The 22,465-nt window shown below is 43.1% G+C and overlaps 1 protein-coding gene across 1 annotated transcript in view; it reads right to left on the bottom strand.

The window, feature by feature from the left end:
* The window catches only part of LOC118363170 (nck-associated protein 5-like), a 173,191-nt gene that overhangs the window by 10,271 nt on the left and 140,455 nt on the right, over positions 1-22,465 (bottom strand). The window contains 10 exon segments of the mRNA XM_052488619.1: positions 1,431-1,612; positions 1,751-1,874; positions 2,644-2,768; positions 4,509-4,844; positions 8,881-8,968; positions 13,767-13,872; positions 15,056-16,887; positions 16,890-18,656; positions 20,592-20,780; positions 22,206-22,310. Of these exon segments, the coding sequence (XP_052344579.1) occupies positions 1,431-1,612; positions 1,751-1,874; positions 2,644-2,768; positions 4,509-4,844; positions 8,881-8,968; positions 13,767-13,872; positions 15,056-16,887; positions 16,890-18,656; positions 20,592-20,780; positions 22,206-22,310 (4,854 nt within the window).

The following is a 22,465-nucleotide window of genomic DNA, read 5'->3' as shown; positions in this document are numbered from 1 at the left end:
AGTCAGATCCTTTTGCAGATTATGGATTTTTCTGTCAGGTGTGTGTGTGTGTGTGTGTGTGTGTGTGTGTGTGTGTGTGTGTGTGTGTGTGTGTGTGTGTGTGTGTGTGTGTGTGTGTGTGTGTGTGTTAGGTTATTCTACTGCACTGATCTGAGGGGAAGTGGGGGCCAAGGGGGGTGAGGGCCATTTCATGGTCACTGCTCCTAATTTGTCATTCAGTGAAGTTAAATACTGGTAGGCAAATACCCCGTGACACGAGAGGGCAAGCCGATCGAAAGCAATTAGGTGACTTTCAGTTTTTTTGTTTTATGAAAATGTCTGAACAATCCAACTACAGCGCTGTGTAGGAGGGTGAAAGACATCAAGCTTTGTGGACTCGGAACGCACTTTGAGAAAGCTGGAGAAGCTGGAAAAGGACAAATGTTGCTTCACAGCGAGTGCAAGTTACCATGGAAACAGTTTGTTTTGAGCTAATGCATGATCTTACATAAGGTAAAGAAGTAAAGTGGTCCATACAATAGATCCACCTGAAGCAACATCAACAGACCATAATCATCTAGTCATCTAGTTGACGAGCTACAAAAGGACATGTCAAAGGTAATATACTGAACAAAAATATAAATGCAACATGTAAACTGTTGGTCCCATGTTTCATGAGCTGAAATAGAAAATCCATAAGCACGAAAAGCATATTTCTCTCCAATTTTGCCAACAAATTTGTTTACATATATATATATGCCATTTAGCAGACGCTTTTATCCAAAGCGACTTACAGTCATGTGTGCATACATTCTACGTATGGGTGGTCCCGGGAATCGAACCCACTACCCTGGCGTTACAAGCGCCATGCTCTACCAACTGAGCTATGTTAGTGAACATTTCTCCTTTGCCAAGATAATCCATCCACCTGACAGGTGTGGCATATCAATAAAATGATTAAACAGCATGATAATTACACAGTTGCACCTTATGCTGGGGGCAATAAAAGGCCACTAAAATGTGTTTTGTCACACAACACAATGCCACTAATGTCTCAAGTTTTGAGGGAGTATGCCCTGCAGGAATGTCCACCAGAGCTGTTGCCAGGGAATTGAATGTTAATTTCTCTACCATAAGCCATCTCCAACGTTGTTTTAGAGAATTTGGCAGGGGGTGCTGGGGAGTATTTCTGTCTGTAATAAAGCCCTTTTGTGGGTGAAAACTCATTCTGATTGGCTGGGCCTGGCTCCCAAATGGGTGGGCATATGGCCTCCCAGGCCAACCCGTGGCTGCGACATTGCCCAGTCTTGTGAAATCCATATATTAGGGGCTAATGAATTTATTTCAATTGACTCATTTCCTTATATGAACTGTAACCCAGTAAAACCTTTGAAATTGTTGCGTTCAGATATTTGTTCAGTGTATGTCATAGGTCAACAGGAAGTACTTACGCTTAGTCTGTCTCCTGCTTTGCCCTCTCGCGATGACTGGTTGTGCAACAAGTGGTATTGGGAGAAACTGCCCCTGTGTTCGTCCTTCTCTATGTGAGAGAACATATCATGCTGATAGTAGTCCATGATTGACGGGAACTTTCCCACACTGTTCCTCTTCATCGTCTTCTCTTCGTGGTAGACTGTGGAGAGCATGTTTCAATCAATATATCTATCAATCAATCAACCAAATCAAGAAACACTGGCTAAAATCAAATGATGTAGGCCTAAATAACATGAATATTGTGTCTGTGGATGTGGGATGCAGACAAGATTCTGACCTTGGTTGCTCATCTTTGCTCTGTTGGTAAGGGTGCTTTGGGTGGAGCCTAGCGTGTTCCCATCAGACTCTGTCTCGGTGTCACTGCTGCTGCCTGAGTATGTGCACACTCTTGGGGCTCTGTCCTGTTCAGGAAAGAGAGGGACATCAGAACAGAATAAGAAGATAGATCAATCCCTCAATCCCTGCATCCAGTATGAAGGAAGTTAGTAGTTTCGCAAATGCATTGGCATTAGCACAATGACTGGCATTCTATGGCACACTAGCTGTTAGACGTCTAGTAATTGTGCTAACGCTAGTTAGCAATTGCTGTCTTAAATGGATACTTTGGGATTTTGGCAATGAGGCCCTAGATCTACTAGCATGCCATCAGATACCCATATACGTCCAGTCATTGCGCTAATGCTAGTTAGCATTGGCTTGCAAAACTACATCTAACTTCATTGATACTGGAAGTAGAGACATAAAAATGGTATCCACGAGTTCATCTGACTCTGGGGAAGTAGATGAAATCCCTTTAATATCACTGTATCCTCAACAGATTACAGAGATACTCTTTCATAATGATAATGCTTCTTGGAAATGTGAAATTGTATAGGGATTGTACGGAAGCCGCAATTACAGATGATAATGCGTCTTACGTGCTACACAGAAACACAACCACTAGGCATTTGAAGTACTGTAGATTTTTCAGTTTAGCAGTTCTCTTATTGCTGCTATTATTCTGTCAGAGGATAATTGATTTACGTCCCTCCACTACTAGCAACATTTACTGTATTTCATGCAACATAAGGAATCAATGCTATTATATGCTACTATGCTATTGCAGTCTATTTTGCCACCAAAACACCACCCCTTTGACATAGGCCTAATAGTGCTGGGGAAGTTCCTTACAGTGGGTGAGTTTAGATCCTTAGTGTTCCTCTTCTTCTCCACCTGTTCCTCGTGGGCCTCCGTAGTGACTGCGTGGCTGGTGCTGCATAACTCTATCTGACTCAGTCGCTTCCTTCTGATGACATCTATCATTCAAAAGTAAAGAGAAACAAACCATGAGACACAGACAACAACCAAACCCACACACTCACACCAGGAAGAGAGCCTACGCATTGCGTACATAGAGGGCGGAGGAGATAAAAAATGTCAAAGCTATTAGGTCCAGGAGTTTCAGTAAGACTCATGGTTACATCCCAAATGGCTCCCTATTCCCTTTATAGTGCACTACGTTTGACCATGGCCATAGGTTACCATTTGGGACGCATCCATAGCTAAAGCTATGCCAATATAGTTGTTAACCTGTGAAAGCCCATGCTGTACAACATGAGCATTATGCTACAATTTCTTTAATTGTGAGGAGAGTTTGGCATTTCATCTATTAATAGTCAATGGCATCCTCCCTACCGAGACTACATCGCTACATTTCTGACTTGAAGCAGCCCCGAAATACCAGCTTCAAACTGTCACTCCCAATGACAAAGCATCCAATGATACTCACAGCTGAGTCAGTGTGAATTTTAATGACTACCTACCCCTTCCTTCACACTTTTTTTTTTCTATACAACTCCCTGCCTTCTCCTGACAATATAATTAACTGGGCCTCGTTGGCGGCGGCACCGCGGGAACATCAGCAGAATAATTTGTACCGCGCCGAGGACAAAATAGTTCTTTCATCTTCTTGACTACCTGTGAGGGAATCCGTGGTGGAGATTAGGCTCCTTCTCTATTCCTTATAATGACAGCTGCTGGTCATGCCTACCTTAACCGCAGTACCGAGGTCACACAGATAGACACTAATTTCCTGATTGCATAAATCCCTAGGCGTGATCACGGAGATCACTCATCCCTATACGAGTACATTGTTAGTATTACTTCCCTCAGCCCATCCCTCTCTCTCTTCCCCACCCACCGTCGTGCTGTTGTGTTGCTGCGGTAAATGAACAGGCAGAAGGTGGTTTATGATCTATGTCGCTAATTGTCGCTATTGAGTTTGCATGTCTAATTGTATTAGCGACTTATCCTTGGGATATGGTCTGTGGGTTGTATTATCCGGAGGGTTTTGTGAAGGTGGGTGGGGGACGCAGTGTCCTTTGTTAAGCAGAGCTACAGAATATCACTCAGAATACCAATAGGCTTGTCCATCTAGTCCAGCATTCAAAATGCATAGGAGATTGAATAACAAAAGGTAGAAGGTTTTCCTTTTCACTGAATAGCTTCAAGTGGAGAATGGATCCTCTGTTGAGATTGAGAGGGTGGAACATGTATAGTGAATTCTTGAGGGCGACTTAAGGTTCACAATGATGTGAATTGAAGTAAAACACTGCCACCCTCATTGCACAATCAAATTGAGCCAGCGAGAATCTGAATTTTATCCTCTCTCATTTTACACACAATTTATAGATGGGTTAACACCAAATTGGGTTTCATGACAGTGGCCAAACATCCTCTGAGCCTGCTCAGCCATTCTAACTTTTATATGCAGCTGTGAATCATTGAATTACCTAACATAAAACCATTGGCATGAACCAGAGACAACACAGAGCCTGTAACAGTGGTTGTGTCCCGATCATCGACTTTTCTCCCTGAAGTGTGCACTTCACATGATGGGACTGTACTGGTATAAGAGCAATGGTGTGGACATTGTCCAGCCAATACTTACGGCTTCTTAATGCATAAAGGGGAGTGTGGAAGTGCACGCTTTGAGAGAAGGGTATAGAATGGAGAAGTAACCGGGATGTTGTTATGAGGTGAACCCCCAGTCTTACCTGAGGTGGATGGTCTGGGGAGGCGGCTCAGGGCTTCCTGTCCACAACCTCTTCCAGTAACTGTAGAGTCAGACATGGAGTGGCCCAGGGCACTGGTGGGTGGTACATGTGGTTGGGATTCAGACAGGGACGGCACTGTCACATGGGATGGGGAATGAGCAGCAGAGGCCGAGAGGAGGTCCTGGTCAGGATCAGTGGGACTGTGAATGCTCGCCATTGTCCGGTCGGGGCTGGACTCAGATCTAGGAATGTGGCGCCCATTGACCCGGGTGACGGAGTCAGGGAGGGGGAAGGTGCCAATCCCGCTGTCCAGGGTTCTCATTTGACAGCTGGAGCCTGGGGGGGGGACAGGAGAAGCAGCGTGTGATGATGGGGTTGGGGGCGGGGAGGGGGAAAGGAGGAAGAGCCACTGGATTGGATTCACAAGCAACGGAAGGTGTTGTGGGTAAAAAAGGCATCTTGGGGTAGGTTCAATAAGATAGGAGAACGAATGGAGGCAAAAGCAAGAGACACAGGAGCATTACTTAACGTACGGAGCACCTGGGTACAATCCAAAGCCAAATCATTATGAGAAACTGTAGAAATGTAATGCAGGAAAAAGGTCTGAACTTTTCATATTACTTTGTCCAGTAATATGTGTGATGCGATCTGTTGTGTGTGTAATTCATCAGGTTTATTCCTATAAGTGGTTATCAGCCCTCTATGATCAAATCTGTATCACTTCTTCATAAAATGAATAAAGGTATCTGACTAATCTTGAAAAGGATCTAAAATGAACGGCCGCTTGTAACTCCTAGGTCTCTCTGCGTTCCCAATCTAATTTCACCCATTTGGAACCCAGCGTGACTTTAGAGTGCCAATTTATTAGTGATTTTTCTCCCTACCTCCTATATCAACACTATGTTGATTTATACACATTCACCGAACTTGATATGTTCCACACTGCGCAGTGGATCTAAGGACACTGTAGCAACAGATGGACAGCGTTTAAAATACACAGTTTTGCAAAGCCTCCGTCTCCGAGCGAGACAGATGGATGGCTGTTCGACACGATCCAATTCCATGTAACTGTGAATGATGTTGGCTAATCATTCTGTGCTCATTACTTAATTGCAACAATTTGGGTAAAACAAAAAAGAAAGAGAGTGTTGAACTACTTCTAACATTAATTAAGTTTAAAGACACAAGTAGGGGAAAGGTCAGATGGCTGATATGACTGCAACGTTGACAATGTTCTATTTTCATTCTAGGTTGCACAGTGTATTGCTAAAGTAGAACATATCAATCCAGCGTTATGTACATTATAGACTAGTTGAGGATGGAAAAACCTTGGAAATGATTGATCCTTTCGTGTGAGCAGTTGTTTTGGAAGATATTTAGAATAATCTGTAAGTTCTGATTTCTTTCTTGCCTTTTATGGACAAGCATGGGAGTTGGGTTCATTTCTGCTCGCTCTGCCCTTAACCATGGCGCTTGGTCTTGTAACGCTCAGACCATAAACATCCACTTCTTCTATATGCCCTAACACATCCCTCCATCGTTGTCATACAGTCTCTGGACGTTCAACCCAAACTTCTAGAAAATAATGGGTAAATGGATGGATGGATGATTGAATGAATGAATTCATTAATTATATTAACCGTTTCCCCTGAAGGGGTTCAAGGCATGTAAGAGCTTCCATGGATATGCTTTAGTACAATAACCCATAAACATAGGGCTCGCACAACATCATCGCCAACCAGCTGCATCAAACCCTCATAATTAAAACCAAAGCTCTTTATCAGAGGCAATGCGCTGCCGTTGTAAAATACATGATTAACCTTAATAAAGCAATATTTTCAGTCCCCTCTAAATTTGCAACCAGACATTCAATTAAACCAACAGTGCATCAAAACAATAATTAATTCAATTATGCATCAGAAACATCCCACTGGATGACTGGGAGTAAACAGAGTCGACTTAATCATGCTATTAGTACACAGTCAGAGTCATATGTGTCTTCTTCTGCCTCTCTTGCACCTCCTACTCCGCAGTAATGTTGTAGCTGAGGTGGTCATGAACCACCTCGATGGACAGGTGGCCTGTTATGTTGCTTAGATACATCTGCAATGAGTCATCACGGGGGCGGTAGTGGCCAGCCCCTAAAACAGCAGCTGATCAATTACTACAGAGTTCTGCATTATGCATCAAGTGTAAACCAGTTCAGAATGTCTCACATTCTTGATCCTATATTCAAGGAAGAAGACAGAAGATAAAGAGGGAGACAGAGAAAGGGAAATAAAAGAGAAAGAGAGAAAGGAAAGAGAAAGAGGGAGACATCCACACCTCACAAAGCTCAATAATCAAAGGAGTTGATTTGGCAGTCGTTTTCAATATGCCGTTTGCACTCACACTATAACAAGGTCTAACATGGACCTAGAAGCCAGTTCCACTGATTTTTTTTCAATCTTCCTTTCTAATCGGGGACTGCAGACCTAATGACATATTATGATGAGGACTCGTGTCAAACCCAGACATTAACCACCATCGCAACTGCATGGGAATTACAACCAGAGGTCATGACTATTGTCACATGACCAAGACCTCAAACCATTTCAATTCAATGATCTATAGATCTACGATCTATGATCTACTATCTATGCAGTCACTTTACCTACATATCATCTCAATTACCTTGACGAACCTGTAACAATGCACATTGACTCGGTACTGATCCCGTTGTATATAGCCTCGTTATTGTTATTTTATTGTTGCTCTTGAATTTTTTTAATATAGTTTATTTAATAAATATTTCACTTTTCTGAAAACTGCGTTGTTGGTTAAGGGCTTGTAAGTAAGCATTTCACCGTAAAGTCTACACCTGTTGCATTAGTGCGCATGTGACAATTAAAATGTGATTTGATTTGAACCATGACAACGCCACATCTCAGACTCACGAGTCCATCCGCATCCTTTTCTAGTTTCTAGTTTTAATCCCTGCTACAATATCACATTATGTCAAAAATAAAATACAATTTTGTTTCTAGTTTCTTGTGTTCAGAGAAAATAAGTAATTGAGATCTGGCAAATGTGTGACATATTCTACCCATAAAAGCCCAGGGTAAAATTATACGCTAGGCTGGACTTCAGGACCTATAAGTGGACTCTGCTTAAATCTTTATGAGACCTTTAATTCATACTGAGGGGAGGTTGGATAGATGTGCTTAGCTGGCAGAATTAGATATGCCATTCAGTTAATTAGAATACAGAAACGATTAACAATCTTATTTTTGGCTCTGTTCCACGATATGGGGCTTAGTTGAATCAGGAAAATGTTCATACATCCTGGACATTATCTCATGTCAAAACTATTTCTCACAATATCTGTGTGGTCGACCCCATCAATACAGAGGCTAGCATATAAAAACGACTTAGAGCCAAAGAGAGCAGCTTTCATAAGTAATGGTATGTAGTGGTATGTGGTTTTCCATGTTTGATGTAAATGATGTCCAAAATAACCTGCAACTCTAGGTCCTTAATGTCCATCCTTTAGACTTCATCTTGACATCAAACTAAGTGAGAGAAGACCCCATTCACGAAAGGACAACAGGCATCATCTCTTCAAAGATAGACAGTTAATGTGCCACTCAGTTTAAAGCATTCCAACAGAACGATAGGCACTAGCGTTATAAAACTCTAATAAACATCGATTGCCCTGTCCTAGTCACGTTCCCTAAGAATGCCTTCCACCTGCCAACGAATGACAAACTGCCCAGCGTGTAAAGATCGCCTTGTCATTGAAATAGTAAGTGGGTGTTGTTGCATATAATTCTCCTATCACACATTGTACGCTACACCAAAGCTCTCAGAACAGCAGCTGCCCTGACAACCCCCGATGTCTTAGCCACGTAAATAATACTGTACGCCAGCAACGCTAAAAGGATTTTTGAACGCCGGAGACAGTAACCATTTTATTGATGACCTCAAAATACAGTGGGAGAGTGGCGCGATAATAAAGACTCACTCTGCCAGTGACAAGACGAATCAGTCGTGCAAAGATACAGGAAATATTTTTATAGGCTCTAAGCCTACAGTTTTTCACTGGTATGAGAAAGTGTTACATATGCAAGTCCCACATGCATTTGCCATTAGGTGATGAATGGCAACAGCTATTTCTGTATACTGCAAAAGCCTAAAATAAGAGACTGTTTCTATACTCTATTACAGAAATACTTTACATAGAGAGCAAAAGTTGGAGATGCATTGCTGGTGACTACTGAACATGTCTATGTTGAGAAATCTATATTAATGTTGCTTATTAGCACTAAAATGTTATATGTTTTCAGACGACAGCTCAAAGTACAGTAGGCCCATTGCTACAGTAAAACCTTACCTATCATGTGGTCCTGACATGAAGTCTCAGGGTTGGGTTCCTCCTCATTCTCTCCATGCAAGCTGATCTTCTGTGTCACAATGATGGTCTGGTGAGAGAAAAATGAAGGATGAAGTGCATTTAACTTTACTTGAGTTCTCACAACATACACCACCGGTCAAAGGTTTTAGAACACCTACTCATTCAAGGGCTTTTCTTTATTTGTACTATTTTCTACATTGTAGAATAATAGTGAAGACATCAAAACTATGAAATAAAACATATGGAATCATGTAGTAACCAAAAAAGTGTTAAACAAATCAAAATCTTTTTTACATTTGAGATTCTTCAAATAGCCAACTTTGCCTTGATGACAGCTTTGCACACTCTTGGCATTCTCTCAACCAACTTCACCTGGATTGCATTTCCAACTGTCTTGAAGGAGTTCCCACATATGCTGAGCACTTGTTGGCTGCTTTTCCTTCACTCCGAAGTCCGACTCATCCCAAACCATCTCAATTGGGTTGAGGTTTGGGGGATTGTGGAGGCCAGGTCATCTGATGCAGTACTCCATCCCTCCCCTTCTTGGTAAAATAGCCCTTACACAGCCTGGAGGTATGTTTGGTCATTGTCTGGTTGAAAAACAAATGATAGTCCCACTAAGCCCAAACCGATGGGATGGTGTATCACTGCAGAATTTGTTGATAGCCATGCTGGTTAAGTTAGCCTTGAATTCTAAATAAATCACAGACAGTGTCACCAGCAAAGCACCCCCACACCATAACACCTCCTCCTCCATGCTTTACATTGAGAAATACACATGTGGAGAGCATCCGTTCACCCACACCGTGTCTCACAAAGACATATCTCCAATTTAGACTTACAGACCAATGGACACATTTCACCGGTCTAATGTCCATTGCTCGTGTTTCTTGGCCCAAGCAAGTCTCTTCTTAATTAATATTGGTGTCCTTTAGTAGTGAATTCTTTGCAGCAAGTAGTCTACTCTGAACAGTCAATGTTGAGATGTGTCTGTTATACTTGAAGTCTGTGAAACATTTATTTGGGCTTCAATTTCTGAGGCTGGTAACTCTAATGAACTTATCCTCTGCAGCAGAGGTAACTGTGTCTTCCATTCCTGTGGCGGTCCTCATGAGAGCCAGTGTCATCATAGCGCTTGATGGTTTTTGCGACTGCACTTGAAGAAACTTTCAAAGTTCTTGAAATGTTCCATGTTGACTGACCTTCATGTCTTAAAGTAATGATGGACTGTCGTTTCTCTTGACTTATTTGAGCTGTTCTTGCCATAATATGGACGTGGTCTTTTACACAACTGATTGGCTCAAACGCATTAACTTCCTTAGGATTGGTGGGTCCACTGCGTGACAGGTTGAGCTTTCGTAGGCTAATGCGATTAGCATGAGGTTGTATGTAGGACATAGACATATCTGATATTGGCAGAAAGCTTTAAGTCTTGTTAATCTAACTGCACTGTCCAATTTACAGTAGCTATTACAGTGAAACAATGCCAGGCTATTGTTTGAGGAGAGTACACAGTTTTGAACATGAAAAGTTATTAATAAACAAATTAGGCACATTTAGGCAGTCTTGACACAACAGTTTGAACAGAAATGCAATTCATTGGATCAGTCTAAAACTTTGCACATCTAAATTGCACCTGGGCTGGAATAATACATTATAGCCTTATTCTTGCATTTCAAAGTTGATGGTACAAAAAAGATTGAAAAAAACTTTTTTCTTTTTATTATCTTTTACCAGATCTAATGTGCTATATTCTCCTACATTCCTTTCACATTTCCATAAACTTTCCTTTCAAATGGTAACAAGAATATGCATATCCTTGCTTCAGGGCCTGAGCTACAGGCAGTTAGATTTGGGTATGTCATTTTAAGCGAAAATTGGGGGAAAAAAAGGGGCCGATCCTTAAAAGGTTTCCACAAATTAACTTTTAAGAAGGCAAAACTGTTCATTGAAATATATTCCAGGTGACTACCTCATGAAGCTGGTTGAGAGAAAGCCAATAGTGTGCAAAGCTGCCATCAAGGGAAAGGGTGGCTATTTGAAGAATCTGAAATATAAAATATATTTTGATTTTTTTAAAACACTTTTTTTGTTAACTACATGATTCCATATGTGTTATTTCATCGTTTTGAGGTCTTCGCGACTATTTTACAATTGAGAAAATAGTAAAAATAAAGAAAAAACCTTGAGTGAGTAGGTGTTCTGAAAGTTTGGACCGGTAGTGTGTAATATCAAGTTCTAAATCATGTTTATGACCAATTTGTTCAGGCATAATGACAGAACATTGACATTAAGCGTTATTGAACGTGCCTCACAACATCGTCAACAGATGGTATGTTATTTGTCGGAAAAATGGTCGGGGAGACCGGGGGAACAAGGTAATACTTTTAGGCTTTTGCTTATTAGATTAAATAATATTGTTATACAAACAACATGCATATCTCAGCTACTACTACAAACTGTAACTACGTTTATAGAACATACCAGCCGTTTACAATTCAACCAAAAGTGTCAGGAGTGAAATGTTACAATTGACCCCGTATGTGGGGTTAAATGTAACAGGGAAAGGGGAAAGGGGGATACCTAGTCAGTTGTCCAACTGAATGTATTCAACTGAAATGTGTCTTCCGCATTTAACCCAACCTGAATCAGAGAGGTGTGGGGGGCTGCCTTAATCGACATCCACGTCTTCGACGCCCGGGGAACAGTGGGTTAACTGCCTTGCTCAGGGGCAGAACAACAGATTTTTAACTTGTCAGCTCGGGGATTTCGATCCAGCAACCTTCCGGTTACAGCTACGGGCTTAAAAGTAGCATTGTGTTCAATGTTAAAAATGAAGGGTAATTGAAACTGATATTTTGATGATAATACACTAAATTGACAAATATTTCCATTTGATCTTTTAGGAATGTGATATTGACCAAAAACTCAAATTGTATCAAAATTAATATAGCCTGTTTGATATTAGGTTTCAAACGTGTAAATTGTACAATTTTGCATTATCTTAATTTTACTACAAAACATTATGTAAAGAAGATACATTTTATATCATAATGTTAATGTGTCTAAATACCATATAAGGTACTGCGTTACAACCCCCCCCACACACACACACACAAATCAAAATACCCCATCTTACTGGTAAAACTACTATGTTTAAATACATGGAGAATAACCCACAGGTCAAAACACTAAACAAGAGAAGTGGCGGGTATATTTACTTAAGGGCCTCCTATTTTCTGTCAATAAAACAAAAAATGATTGATGAATTTCTAATTTCTAGCTTTCTAAGTGGTTTCTAATTTGAGTTATTAAAAGCTCTTACAACTGACCCCGTGTTACATTTTTTTCCCAGTCTCCCTTACATCATTGTAATGTGCATCGCATTGTATTCATAATTGCTTTGCTGCTTGTGTGTGTATTCAATCTTTTGTATGGTGGCCTTAACATTCCTTGAATATCATCTGCACAGATAATAACAGAACATCACTGCTAGTTTAAGGACATGTCTGGTATGATTCATAAACCACTAACAAGCAAAGTACACTTTTCTACAACGTGATAATACTTTATATACTTCTACGAAACCAGACATCCAAAATAACAAACACAGCTAAGCTAACACAGATGCAGTAGCTGGCATATTCAGATAGAACATTATTGATATATATATATATATAGCTTCCCTTTAGCTCTTAAACAAAACAATAGTGGAAGACGATTCATCAATTCTTTAAGCGATGACTCAAAACAGAATCGAAAAACACCTTAGATTTACAGAAGTGACTATTATATTTTCAGAGCCTCTTTCGTAAATAGGTAGTTCCGTCAGGGGAAGCAACCAGGTAATTGTTCTAATACGGAGGTGGGCTAACAGAGTGTGATGTTGAAAAAGTGTTCCTCCGAATGTATAAAAGGGATTTGCAGGTCATAAACATTTATTTTCTTCTGTTGTATTTCTGTAGAAGGGAGATGGAGATGAAGCTGCAAGGATAGTATTAAACAGGCCTTTGTTGAATTGAGTGTCTGAGATAAGAGCCTCCTCTTCGCTATCAAACTTCCCCATCAGCTGGATTGAATTTCCTGCATATTGCATGTGCTCTCTCTCTCTCTCTCTCTCTCTCTCTCTCTCTCTCTCTCTCTCTCTCTCTCTCTCCCCTCTCTCTCTCTCTCTCTCTCTCTCTCTCTCTCTCTCTCTCTCTCTCTCTCTCTCTCTCTCTCTCTCTCTCTCTCTCCTCTCTCTCTCTCTCTCTCCTCTCTCTCCCTCTCTCTCTCTCTCTCTCTCTCTCTCTCTCTCTCTCTCTCTCTCTCTCTGACAGAGAACAAGTAATATCTTCTACAAGGTCAGAATTACATGGCATTCTAAGTCTTACCCAAAGCATTTATGGTTCTATACAAAGCTTAGTATGTGGTTCAACATTGGTAGCATATCTCCCAAGATGAAGTGCTTCAGTGTGCTCTCATATTTGTGTATGTGTGAAGGTTGGCGGAATTTGCAGGTGTGAACACAAATTAGACATGAGACACGGAAAACGTTATGGCAACAGTAAATTATATGGAGTATACGCACAATCCAATAAGCAACTGACCAGCATGAGAGCATGGAGGAAGTGGATACTGAGGTTAGGGGAAATAGTAAGAAAATGGTGAGATTATGAGGAAAGATGGATAGATGAGAGAGAGAGAGAGAGAGAGAGAGAGAGAGAGAGAGAGAGAGAGAGAGAGAGAGAGAGAGAGAGAGAGAGAGAGAGAGAGAGAGAGAGAGAGAGAGAGAGAGAGAGAGAGAGAGAGCAGTCGAGTGAGAGACCCATGCAATATCCTGGAAGCCAAGCAACGTTTCATTACAGGACCCCTTGCTCACTCACAGCTGTATCGGAGCAGATCTCCATATCTCCCCTCATATCGCTGTTTCTCTTGGGGATGGAGATGCCAGGGAGAGATTCAGCTATGGAGTCACCCTTCCTCACACTCCTGTATGGGAAACATGATTTGATACATTTTCTGTCTGTCTGCTTAACTGATTTCATATGAACCGTGCAGTTGGAAAGAGATCCCGGGTGATACATTCCACTGTTCTCACTCAATACGGCCTCCATGTACACTGAACAAAAATATAAACTCAACATGTAAAGTGTTGGTCCCACTGAGCTACTAGCTTACTTCTATCCAATTGTATGCACAAATTTGTTTTACATCCCTGTTAGTGAGCATTTCTCCTTTTCCAAGCTAATTCATCCACCTGACATGTGTGGCATATCAAGAAGTTGATTAAACAGCAAGTGTTGGGGACAATAAAAGACCACTCTAAAAGGCCACTCTGTGCAGTTTGGTCAGACAACACAATTCCACAGATGTCTCATGTTTTGAAGGAGCATGCAATGGGCATGCTGACTGCAGGAATGTCCACCAGAGCTGTTGCCAGAGAATGGAATGTTAATTTCTCTACCATAAGCCGCCTCGAACGTCATCATAGAGAAACTGATTCTGATTGGCTGGGCCTGGCTCCCCAGTACCCTGCCCAGTCATGTGAAATCCATTGATTAGGGTTTAATTCATTTATTTAAACTGACTGATTTCCTTATATGAACTGTAACTCAGTAAAATAGTTGAAATTGTCGCATGTTGCATTTCTCTTTTTGTTGAGTATAGCTATCCCCCTACCGTAGGATCTGAAATAACCTCTTTTTAATGGCTCTTCCCGACTCCAGTCTCATTGAGTGATAAATGTTTGTAACTAGTCTTGATAAAAATCTGTCAGCTGAGATTTTAGGTATTATATCAATTTATGGGAGGAGGAGTAATTCTGTACTCTTCCAGCCAAGACAGCTCAGGGCTGACAGTGTCTCTAGATTCCAGGCTAGGAAGTGCTAATGTTCACTCAAGTGGAACCATAACTCAAAGAGACAGCTGGTGTTGCTGTTGTTGAGCTGTGTGTGTTTTTGTCTCTTCACATGCATGCATAATGTAGCAAGACTTGTGCTTTACAGCAGCATGAACACTGGGAGAAATGCTAAAACGACAATCCGCAATCATTTCAGCATCACAGGAGACAAGTTATCTAATGAGTGTTCTTTTCCCTGATCAAATCACTGTAATTCTTGGGAGGTTTTTTACCTATGACTAATTATGCAAATGTTCTTGAAATAATACCAACCGTCCAAGAAGCTCTTTCATGAACTGGTCTTTCCCAATGTAGGTTGTAGAACACTGGATCTGATTGACTATTTGTCCCATCTGAATATTGCAATGATCCATGATCGAGCTCAGCTTGTTCTCCGACAGCGTCAGCTCTGGACTCTTTTCGAACTGGCTGTCGATTTTTTTCTTATCCTTCTTTTTGTCCGATTTCATCTGTTTGCCTCCCAGCACAGATCCGATCCTCAGCTCTTTTTTCTCATCTTTCTCTTTCGGGGAGGTGGCGTCTGATTTCTTTCCATTCAAGGCTGGCAGCTTGCTTTTACGCAGGCCGAACCAGTTGGCTAGAGACGGGCCGGTCTTCTGCTTGGTCTCCGGTGCTATTACCTTCTCCTGACCCTGACCTTTCTGGATATTCTCCTCGATCCCCATCATGACCTTCTCCTCGATGGTGCAGACTGTGGGGCTCACTGGTTGCTCTCCCTCATCGATTTCCCCTTGGGAACAGCCTGCCTGGACTTTGACGCTCTTCGCGTGGTCTAGTTTTCCGGGGCTGAGCACTTTCCCACCCTTTGTTGTGGCCTTCGGGCTATAGACAGGAGAGGCCGGCGACTGAAATGGAGGATGAGATGCAACCTTCTTGGGATTTCGATAGTTCTTCAAGCCGATCCGGTCGGCGAGGGGTAAGCTACGCACTTCTTTTTGAGGTGCAGCCGTGACGCTCTCTCCCTTTGTGGTGCTCCGTGGCCCTTCACCGGTGAATCCTGATGTGGAGGCTCTCCCCGGAAGACCCTGGTGGCTGTTTGAGCCTGTCATACCTCCGTAGTGGCTCAGCCTGTGGCTGGGGCAACGGACTGGACTTTCCCCAGATCCGCTACTGGGTTTAATCTGTATGCCCTCAACAAACGAGCTCTGCCTTGTTAACGAGTTCCCCCTCTCTCCAGAGTTGGTGATGATCTGGGTTCGAATCTTCACATGTCCGTCCAACACACTGATGTTGGGTTTTTCCATGTAGTGGGTGCTGAAGCTCTGGCTGCGAGCTTTCGCCCCAGTCATCCCCAGGACAGGCTTTAGGTGAGGTTTGGTCGTGACAGATATGGACCTCTTAAACAGTCTACTGTCACATTCCGACTTGTCACCAACCCCTTGCTCTGCCAACTCAGAGGTGTGTGCCTCCTCTTCCTGAATTATGCACTGGACCTCACCCTTAGTCTCTATGATGGAAGTCATGGCTAATGAATCAACATACACTGCCTGAAAACTGTCACACGGGATGAAAGCATTTGAAGTCACAGTCTCTTTGGAGACCGAGTTGATGTGTTCCTTCTCTTGCTTTCCTGGTATCGTGGTGGAGCCTTTCTGCAGTGAAGGGGGCGATTTCACAAAAGCTTTGAAGCCCATAGGAATTCGTGTCTTTGACACTTTTTCAGTGGAATTTTGAGTGCTAGTTCCAAAGACGGGTGGGTTTGCTACAGCCTGGGGAGGTTGAGTCATACTACTGTGAGGTTCTGTTGGACACTGAGGGTGGCCCTGCAGAGTTACAGGGAAACTACTAGAGGTCTTATACGACATAGAATGCCTATTGTCATTGGTACCTTTCTTACTTGTAAATGTGCTTTGAAGTGAAGAGCCACGTTGAGAGTTGTATGAGGGAGGAGGAACATTCTTTGAGCTTTTATGTGCATTTTCAGGGTGATCAGGCACATGCCCTGAGGAGGGGAGGTAGAGTTTTGTGGGGACCCGTTTCGAAGTGCCTTTAGAGGGGGTCTCATTTGAAGCAGGGTGCTGCTGGCTCGATTTGTCCAACAGTTTCTGAGGTGCGATTGCGGTACCGTAGCCTGCGTCCAGGTCTATGGTATCTTGGCCCTTGTAGGGTGGGGGTGGTAATACATGTTGCATATTTGGTACAGGCGGGGGGTGGTAACTCGGGGGTGGCCCCCTCCCAGTTGTAGGCTTGGATGGTTGAGCCCCTGGTTTAAGTGCTTGAGGTGACCCATCGTAGTTTGGTCTGATAAGTAAGGAGGTGGTGCGGCCAGGGGGGGGGGAGACGGGGACCTGAGTTCAGTTTTGCTGCTGGCTTCACAGTGTCTGTCTCTGGTAGGCTGTTCCCTGTAGTCCACATGGTCCAAATGCCTTCTTGGGAAGTGTGGGGAGCCGGTTGGAACACTAGATGAGGAGCCCTTTGTCCAGTCATTCCTGCCAGGAAGCTTGTTGATTACTGCCTTGGGGCTTGTAGTGCAGCCTGGAGCTTTGATGAACCTGGACATCTTGACCGGAGGAGAAGAAGGGAATTTTGACTCCTGAGCTGTAAATCCGGAGGTTGGTCCACTGTTGCTTGTTTCCGTGGTGGAGCCCTTAGAAACCTTCAGTGGAGATCCTTTCCCCCGGCTGCTGGGGATCTTTGAGCTGATGGCCTTGGGGCTGGTGGAAGCATTGTTCATGGGAGGGACAGAGTGGCCTTTGTTGGATCGATTGGAAGGTGGCTTTATCAATTTCCGTACTGGAGTGACATGCATTTGCAGCCTCTCTGGGCTTCCCTCCCTGCTAATGCTGCCGTTGTTGCCTACTTTGTGATGAATGGGCCTATCATGAGGCGACAGTGCAGCATACTCAGCAACCCCATTTTCTTTCCTCCCAGGAATCTCTTTCTGAGCCCCAGCACCAAAACAGGACTGCTGAGCACTGAGTTCAATGGGCTGTCCGTCTGCATCGAATACAGCCATGATACTCTCCTCAGACTGGGTTTTAGCCCCCTTGTGTTCCTTGATTAGGCTGAAAGGCCTGGGCCTTCCGTCAGCAGACTGAGTTCGGCCAGGTTCCCTCTTTAAGCATTGTACGGGAAGCAGTTTGTCAGAATCTCTTGAGAGCCTCTTGATGTCCTTCTGCAGTTGCTCAGCTGTCCGGCAAACAGGCAGCCGCCGGTGGTCGCTGACCTCAGTGTGCAGATCCTCAGGGTCGGTGTCTGAGAGGTGGAGGGGGCATTCAGCCTCTGTGGGGCTGATGTCAAAGTGCAACAGGGAGGGGTTTAGAACAGCCGAGGTCCGCCCCCCGGAGAGGAAATTGTTGATGAAGCTTTTGAGTTTTTCTGGCCGCTCCTTGGAGTTATAGCCGGACGGGTGTGTCATACCCATGCTGCAGTTACTATCCCCTACTACGCCACTGTCCTGCAGCCCATCCCAGCTACACACACTGTCCGAGACGCTGTGCGACAGCTTCCTGAAGTACATCCAGCCTCCGTCCTTACTGGGGACGCAGTCTCGTCTGCAGTACGCCGAATGTAGCGACTCGTCGTCCGCATCATCAGAGTCGTACAAAAACTTTTTGCCCCCCACCCCTGAGACAGGGGTCCTTCCCACATAAGTGGGCTTGGAGATTCCCTTGCTCCCACTATTAATCCCCAGAGAGTAGATACCCTCATTAGAGTTCATGCAGTCCTTGTCGCCCGACTTGGAGACCCAGGAGGATGAGGAGGCTTTTGGTTTTCTACTCTGGAGCTTCCGCAGGCCTTCTAGGATGTGACTCTCTTTCCTCCTCATGGGGAGCTGCTCTTCCAGGGGGGCGCAGATGTTCCCGGGGGCCGAGGAACCCAGGCTCAACCTCTTCTCCCATGTCAGAGAGGACTGCAGGAGAAATACAGAGAGACAGAAGTTATTAGGAAACTCAGAGAGGACAGAGGGAGATTGAGAGATAGACACACAGACACATCATTCGAAAATGCAGCTAAATTGAGCTGTGCAACAGCAATCCAAGCATGAGTTTAAGGGTGTTCAAGCACCTGTAGTACTTCTCAGAGGATTTGTGACCATGGCTCACTCTCATTCTAAACAACAGAGTTGGTTGTGGAGTCATATGATTCATTTGTTAAGCTGTTACTCAGTCTGCCATTTGTTTTACTTCCTTTCACATGGTCTATTGGAGATACTAAGCCCTTTGGGTTATGGCTCAAGCTACATATTTAATGCTTTGATTAATAAATAAACAAAAAACTATTAAATAACACATATGGAATCCTGTAGTAACCAAAACAGTGTAACCCAAAATATATTTTATATTTGAGATTCTTCAAAGCATCCACCCTTTGCCTTGATGACAGCATTGCACACTCTTGGCATTCTCTCAACCAGCATCATGAGGTAGTCACCTGGAATGCATTTCAATTAACAGGTGTGTCTTCTTAAAAGTTAATTTGTGGATTTCTTTCCTTCTTAATGCATTTGAGCCAATCAGTTGTGTTGTGACAAGGTAGGGGTGGTATACATAAGATAGCCCTATTTGGTAAAAGACCAAGTCCATATTATGACAAGAACAGCTCAAATAATCAAAGAGAAACAACAGTCCATCATTACTTTAAGACATGAAAGTCAGCCAATATGGAACATTTCAAGAACTTTGAAAGTTTCTTCAAGTGCAGTCGAAAAAACCATCAAGCGCTATGATGAAACTGGCTCTCATGAGGACCGCCACAGGAATGGAAGACACAGAGTTACCTCTGCTGCAGAGGATAAGTTCATTAGAGAGTTACCAGCTTCAGAAATTGCAGCCCAAATAAATGCTTCACAGAGTTCAAGTAACCGACACATCTCAACATTGACTGTTCAATGGAGACTGTATAAATGAGGCCTTCATGGTCGAATTGCTGCAAAGAAACACTACTAAAGGACACTAATAATAAGAAAAGACTTGCTTGGGCCAAGAAACACGAGTAATGGACATTATATGGGTGGACATTCGTCCGCTGGTTTAGAGACCAAATTGGAAATTTTTGGTTTCGACCGCAATGTCTTTGTGAGACGCGGCGTGGGTGAACTCCACTGTAAAGCATGGAGGAGGAGGTGTTATGGTGTAGGGATGCTTGTTTGTGACACTGTCATTGATTTATTTAGAATTCAAGGCACACTTAACCAGCATGGCTACCTCAGCATTCTGCAGCTATATGCCATCCCATCTGGTTTGGACTTAGTGGGACTATCATTTGTTTTTCAACTGGACAATGACCCAACACACCTCCAGGTTGTGTAAGGGCTATTTGACCAAGAAGGAGAGGGATGGAGTGCTGCATCAGATGACCTGGCCTCCACAATCCCCCGACCCTCAACCCAATTGAGATGATTTGGGATGAGTCGGACCTCAGAGTGAAGGAAAAGCAGCCAATAAGTGCTCAGCATATGTGGGAACTCCTTCAAGACTACTGAAAAAGCATTCCAGGTGAAGCTGGTTGAGAGAATGCCAAGAGTGTGCAAAGCTGTCATCGAGGCAAAGGTTGACTCTTTGAAGAATCTCAAATATAAAATATATTTTGATATGTTTAAAACTTTCTTGGTTACTACATGATTCCATGTGTTATTTCATAGTTTTGATGTTTTCGCTACGTAGAAAATAGTAAAATATATAAAACCCGGCAGTGTTCAGCTATGTGTTACTTCTATTTTTTTAAGCTGATTGAAACCCCACATTGATAAAGTTCATAAATGAGATCGACAGAGACAAAGAAAAATAGACAGAGACAGACACACACACAGAGACAGAGTGAGGAGAGGTTGGTCTGGTCATCGTACCATTTTCCCACAGGAGCGTCCTTCATTCCAGGTGTAGGAGCCACTGGAGTATTCACTGCAGGCGCTAGATAGGGACAGCTCACTGCTGCTACAGCTGCTGCGTGGGTAGACTGGCGCTTGCACCATCAGACTCAGCTGGCTCAGACACTTGGCCACAGGAAGTCCCGCCTTTCCGTTCAGTTGGACATCCTGCAGGATGGATTCCAAAGTCATGATTTAGTGCCACATACATTAATGAGTCGGGATAAAGGGGACTAAGGTAGAGAAGGTAGAGACAATTATGAGAGATGCAAGAAAACGCTACAAAAACACTGATTAACAAGCCTTATTTCAGCTTCTCAGTCTAGAAACTATAGAGTTGGGTCTGGACCCATACAGCGTGTTACATTGTATTTGAACTGAAAGGCTTTCCCCATCACTCTCCAGTGTTTATGTCTTGAATGGCTTCAAACCTAGTCTGGGACACAGACACATGGCTGATGCCAGGGGAGGAGCATGGTTTGGGTTATGAGCTAGGGGTGGCAGGCTGATGGGCTCCAGTGAAAGCCAATTACCCAGGGAGATAAGGGAACAGCTGGAGGACAGGTGGCAGGGGTGAACAGGGGCGAGTGGGTTGGCGCGTGTCACAGAGAGCTTCACAGGGTCATATGAGATGGTAATGGTGTCAGAAGGTAAGAATATGACCGGGAATCTATGACTATACGATATTGAATCACTGGTGCATTTTACAAGGCTGTCCAAACACACACCGCTTTTGTCTTTGTACATGAATGCAAAAAAAAAAACTGTGTTTTTTGCATGTCTATTGACTGTTTTAAGTTAGATTGCCGATGGCTGATATTTTATGTGTGAGACTTTCTGGGTTTTTCAGTATTCCTGTAAAGTGTTACGAAAGCTACTGCTTCAACTCTATAATTAGCCAGTGAGATGCAAATGATCCATCATACTTTCAGACGCAATCTCCCCAACAGATGTTTTCTGCATCAGTCCTATTCCACAATTCTGTCCAAACAAATGTCGATTCAGAATTCTAATCAACTGTTCAGTCAGAGAGATAATAGGAAGCAAACTAATTGGCCCAGGAAATCTGTACCAATCTGTACTGCAAGTATATCACATTTTCACGGCTTCTTTACCCAAACTCATTACCTTGTCGCAAACACATGAATACATTATCAGACTTCAACATTATTACACAATCAATTTTTCACATTTTTTGGGGCCACATTTCTTTACTATATATGAAGGTTTATCAGGTTGGGTCCTCAAGGAGTAAAAGGACACAAGACCAGAGTGAATTTTTTAAGACCTTAATACATAATATATAACATGACTAATGTTCTACACTATCCCGCAGACTCATTTTTACTGAAGATGAGCCTCAATCGATGGTCCTCTGGTAATATGACAAGGATATATACCTTTAAGAATGTGATACTGCCAACTCTGCTTGCCGAGAACAGCAGATCAAATCCCCAAATAGTTAGATCTGGTATTTTAATCCTCCCTAATGATTTCTCTGGGCTATACGTCAGTTCTGATGCCTGGACAATACATATGGGTGAGGCTGGGGGGAAAAGAACATGCCATTGGTTTGTTTTCTATCAATCGTACATGAGGTGGAGAGTCAGTGTTCCTGGATAGCAGGAAGCTTTTGCTCCTCTCCGGCTCCAGGAGGAGATCAGAGGCAGACAAATCCATGATCCGAGAGTGGAGTTTCTGAAAGGACAAGAAAGCACACGGTCTTACTGAATGTCTCTACTACATACAGAAACATATCAACTACATAGAGAAGATTTTAACACATTCATCTGTACGGAAGAATCTGGCAATCAAACAACTATATTATATTGCATGCTATTTTGCATTTCATA

This window comes from Oncorhynchus keta, chromosome 30 (assembly GCF_023373465.1).
Source record: "Oncorhynchus keta strain PuntledgeMale-10-30-2019 chromosome 30, Oket_V2, whole genome shotgun sequence".
In the NCBI taxonomy this organism is placed as follows: domain Eukaryota; kingdom Metazoa; phylum Chordata; class Actinopteri; order Salmoniformes; family Salmonidae; genus Oncorhynchus; species Oncorhynchus keta.
The sequence above is the reverse complement of the archived record's forward strand: the minus strand, read 5'-3'. Positions and strand labels throughout refer to the sequence as shown.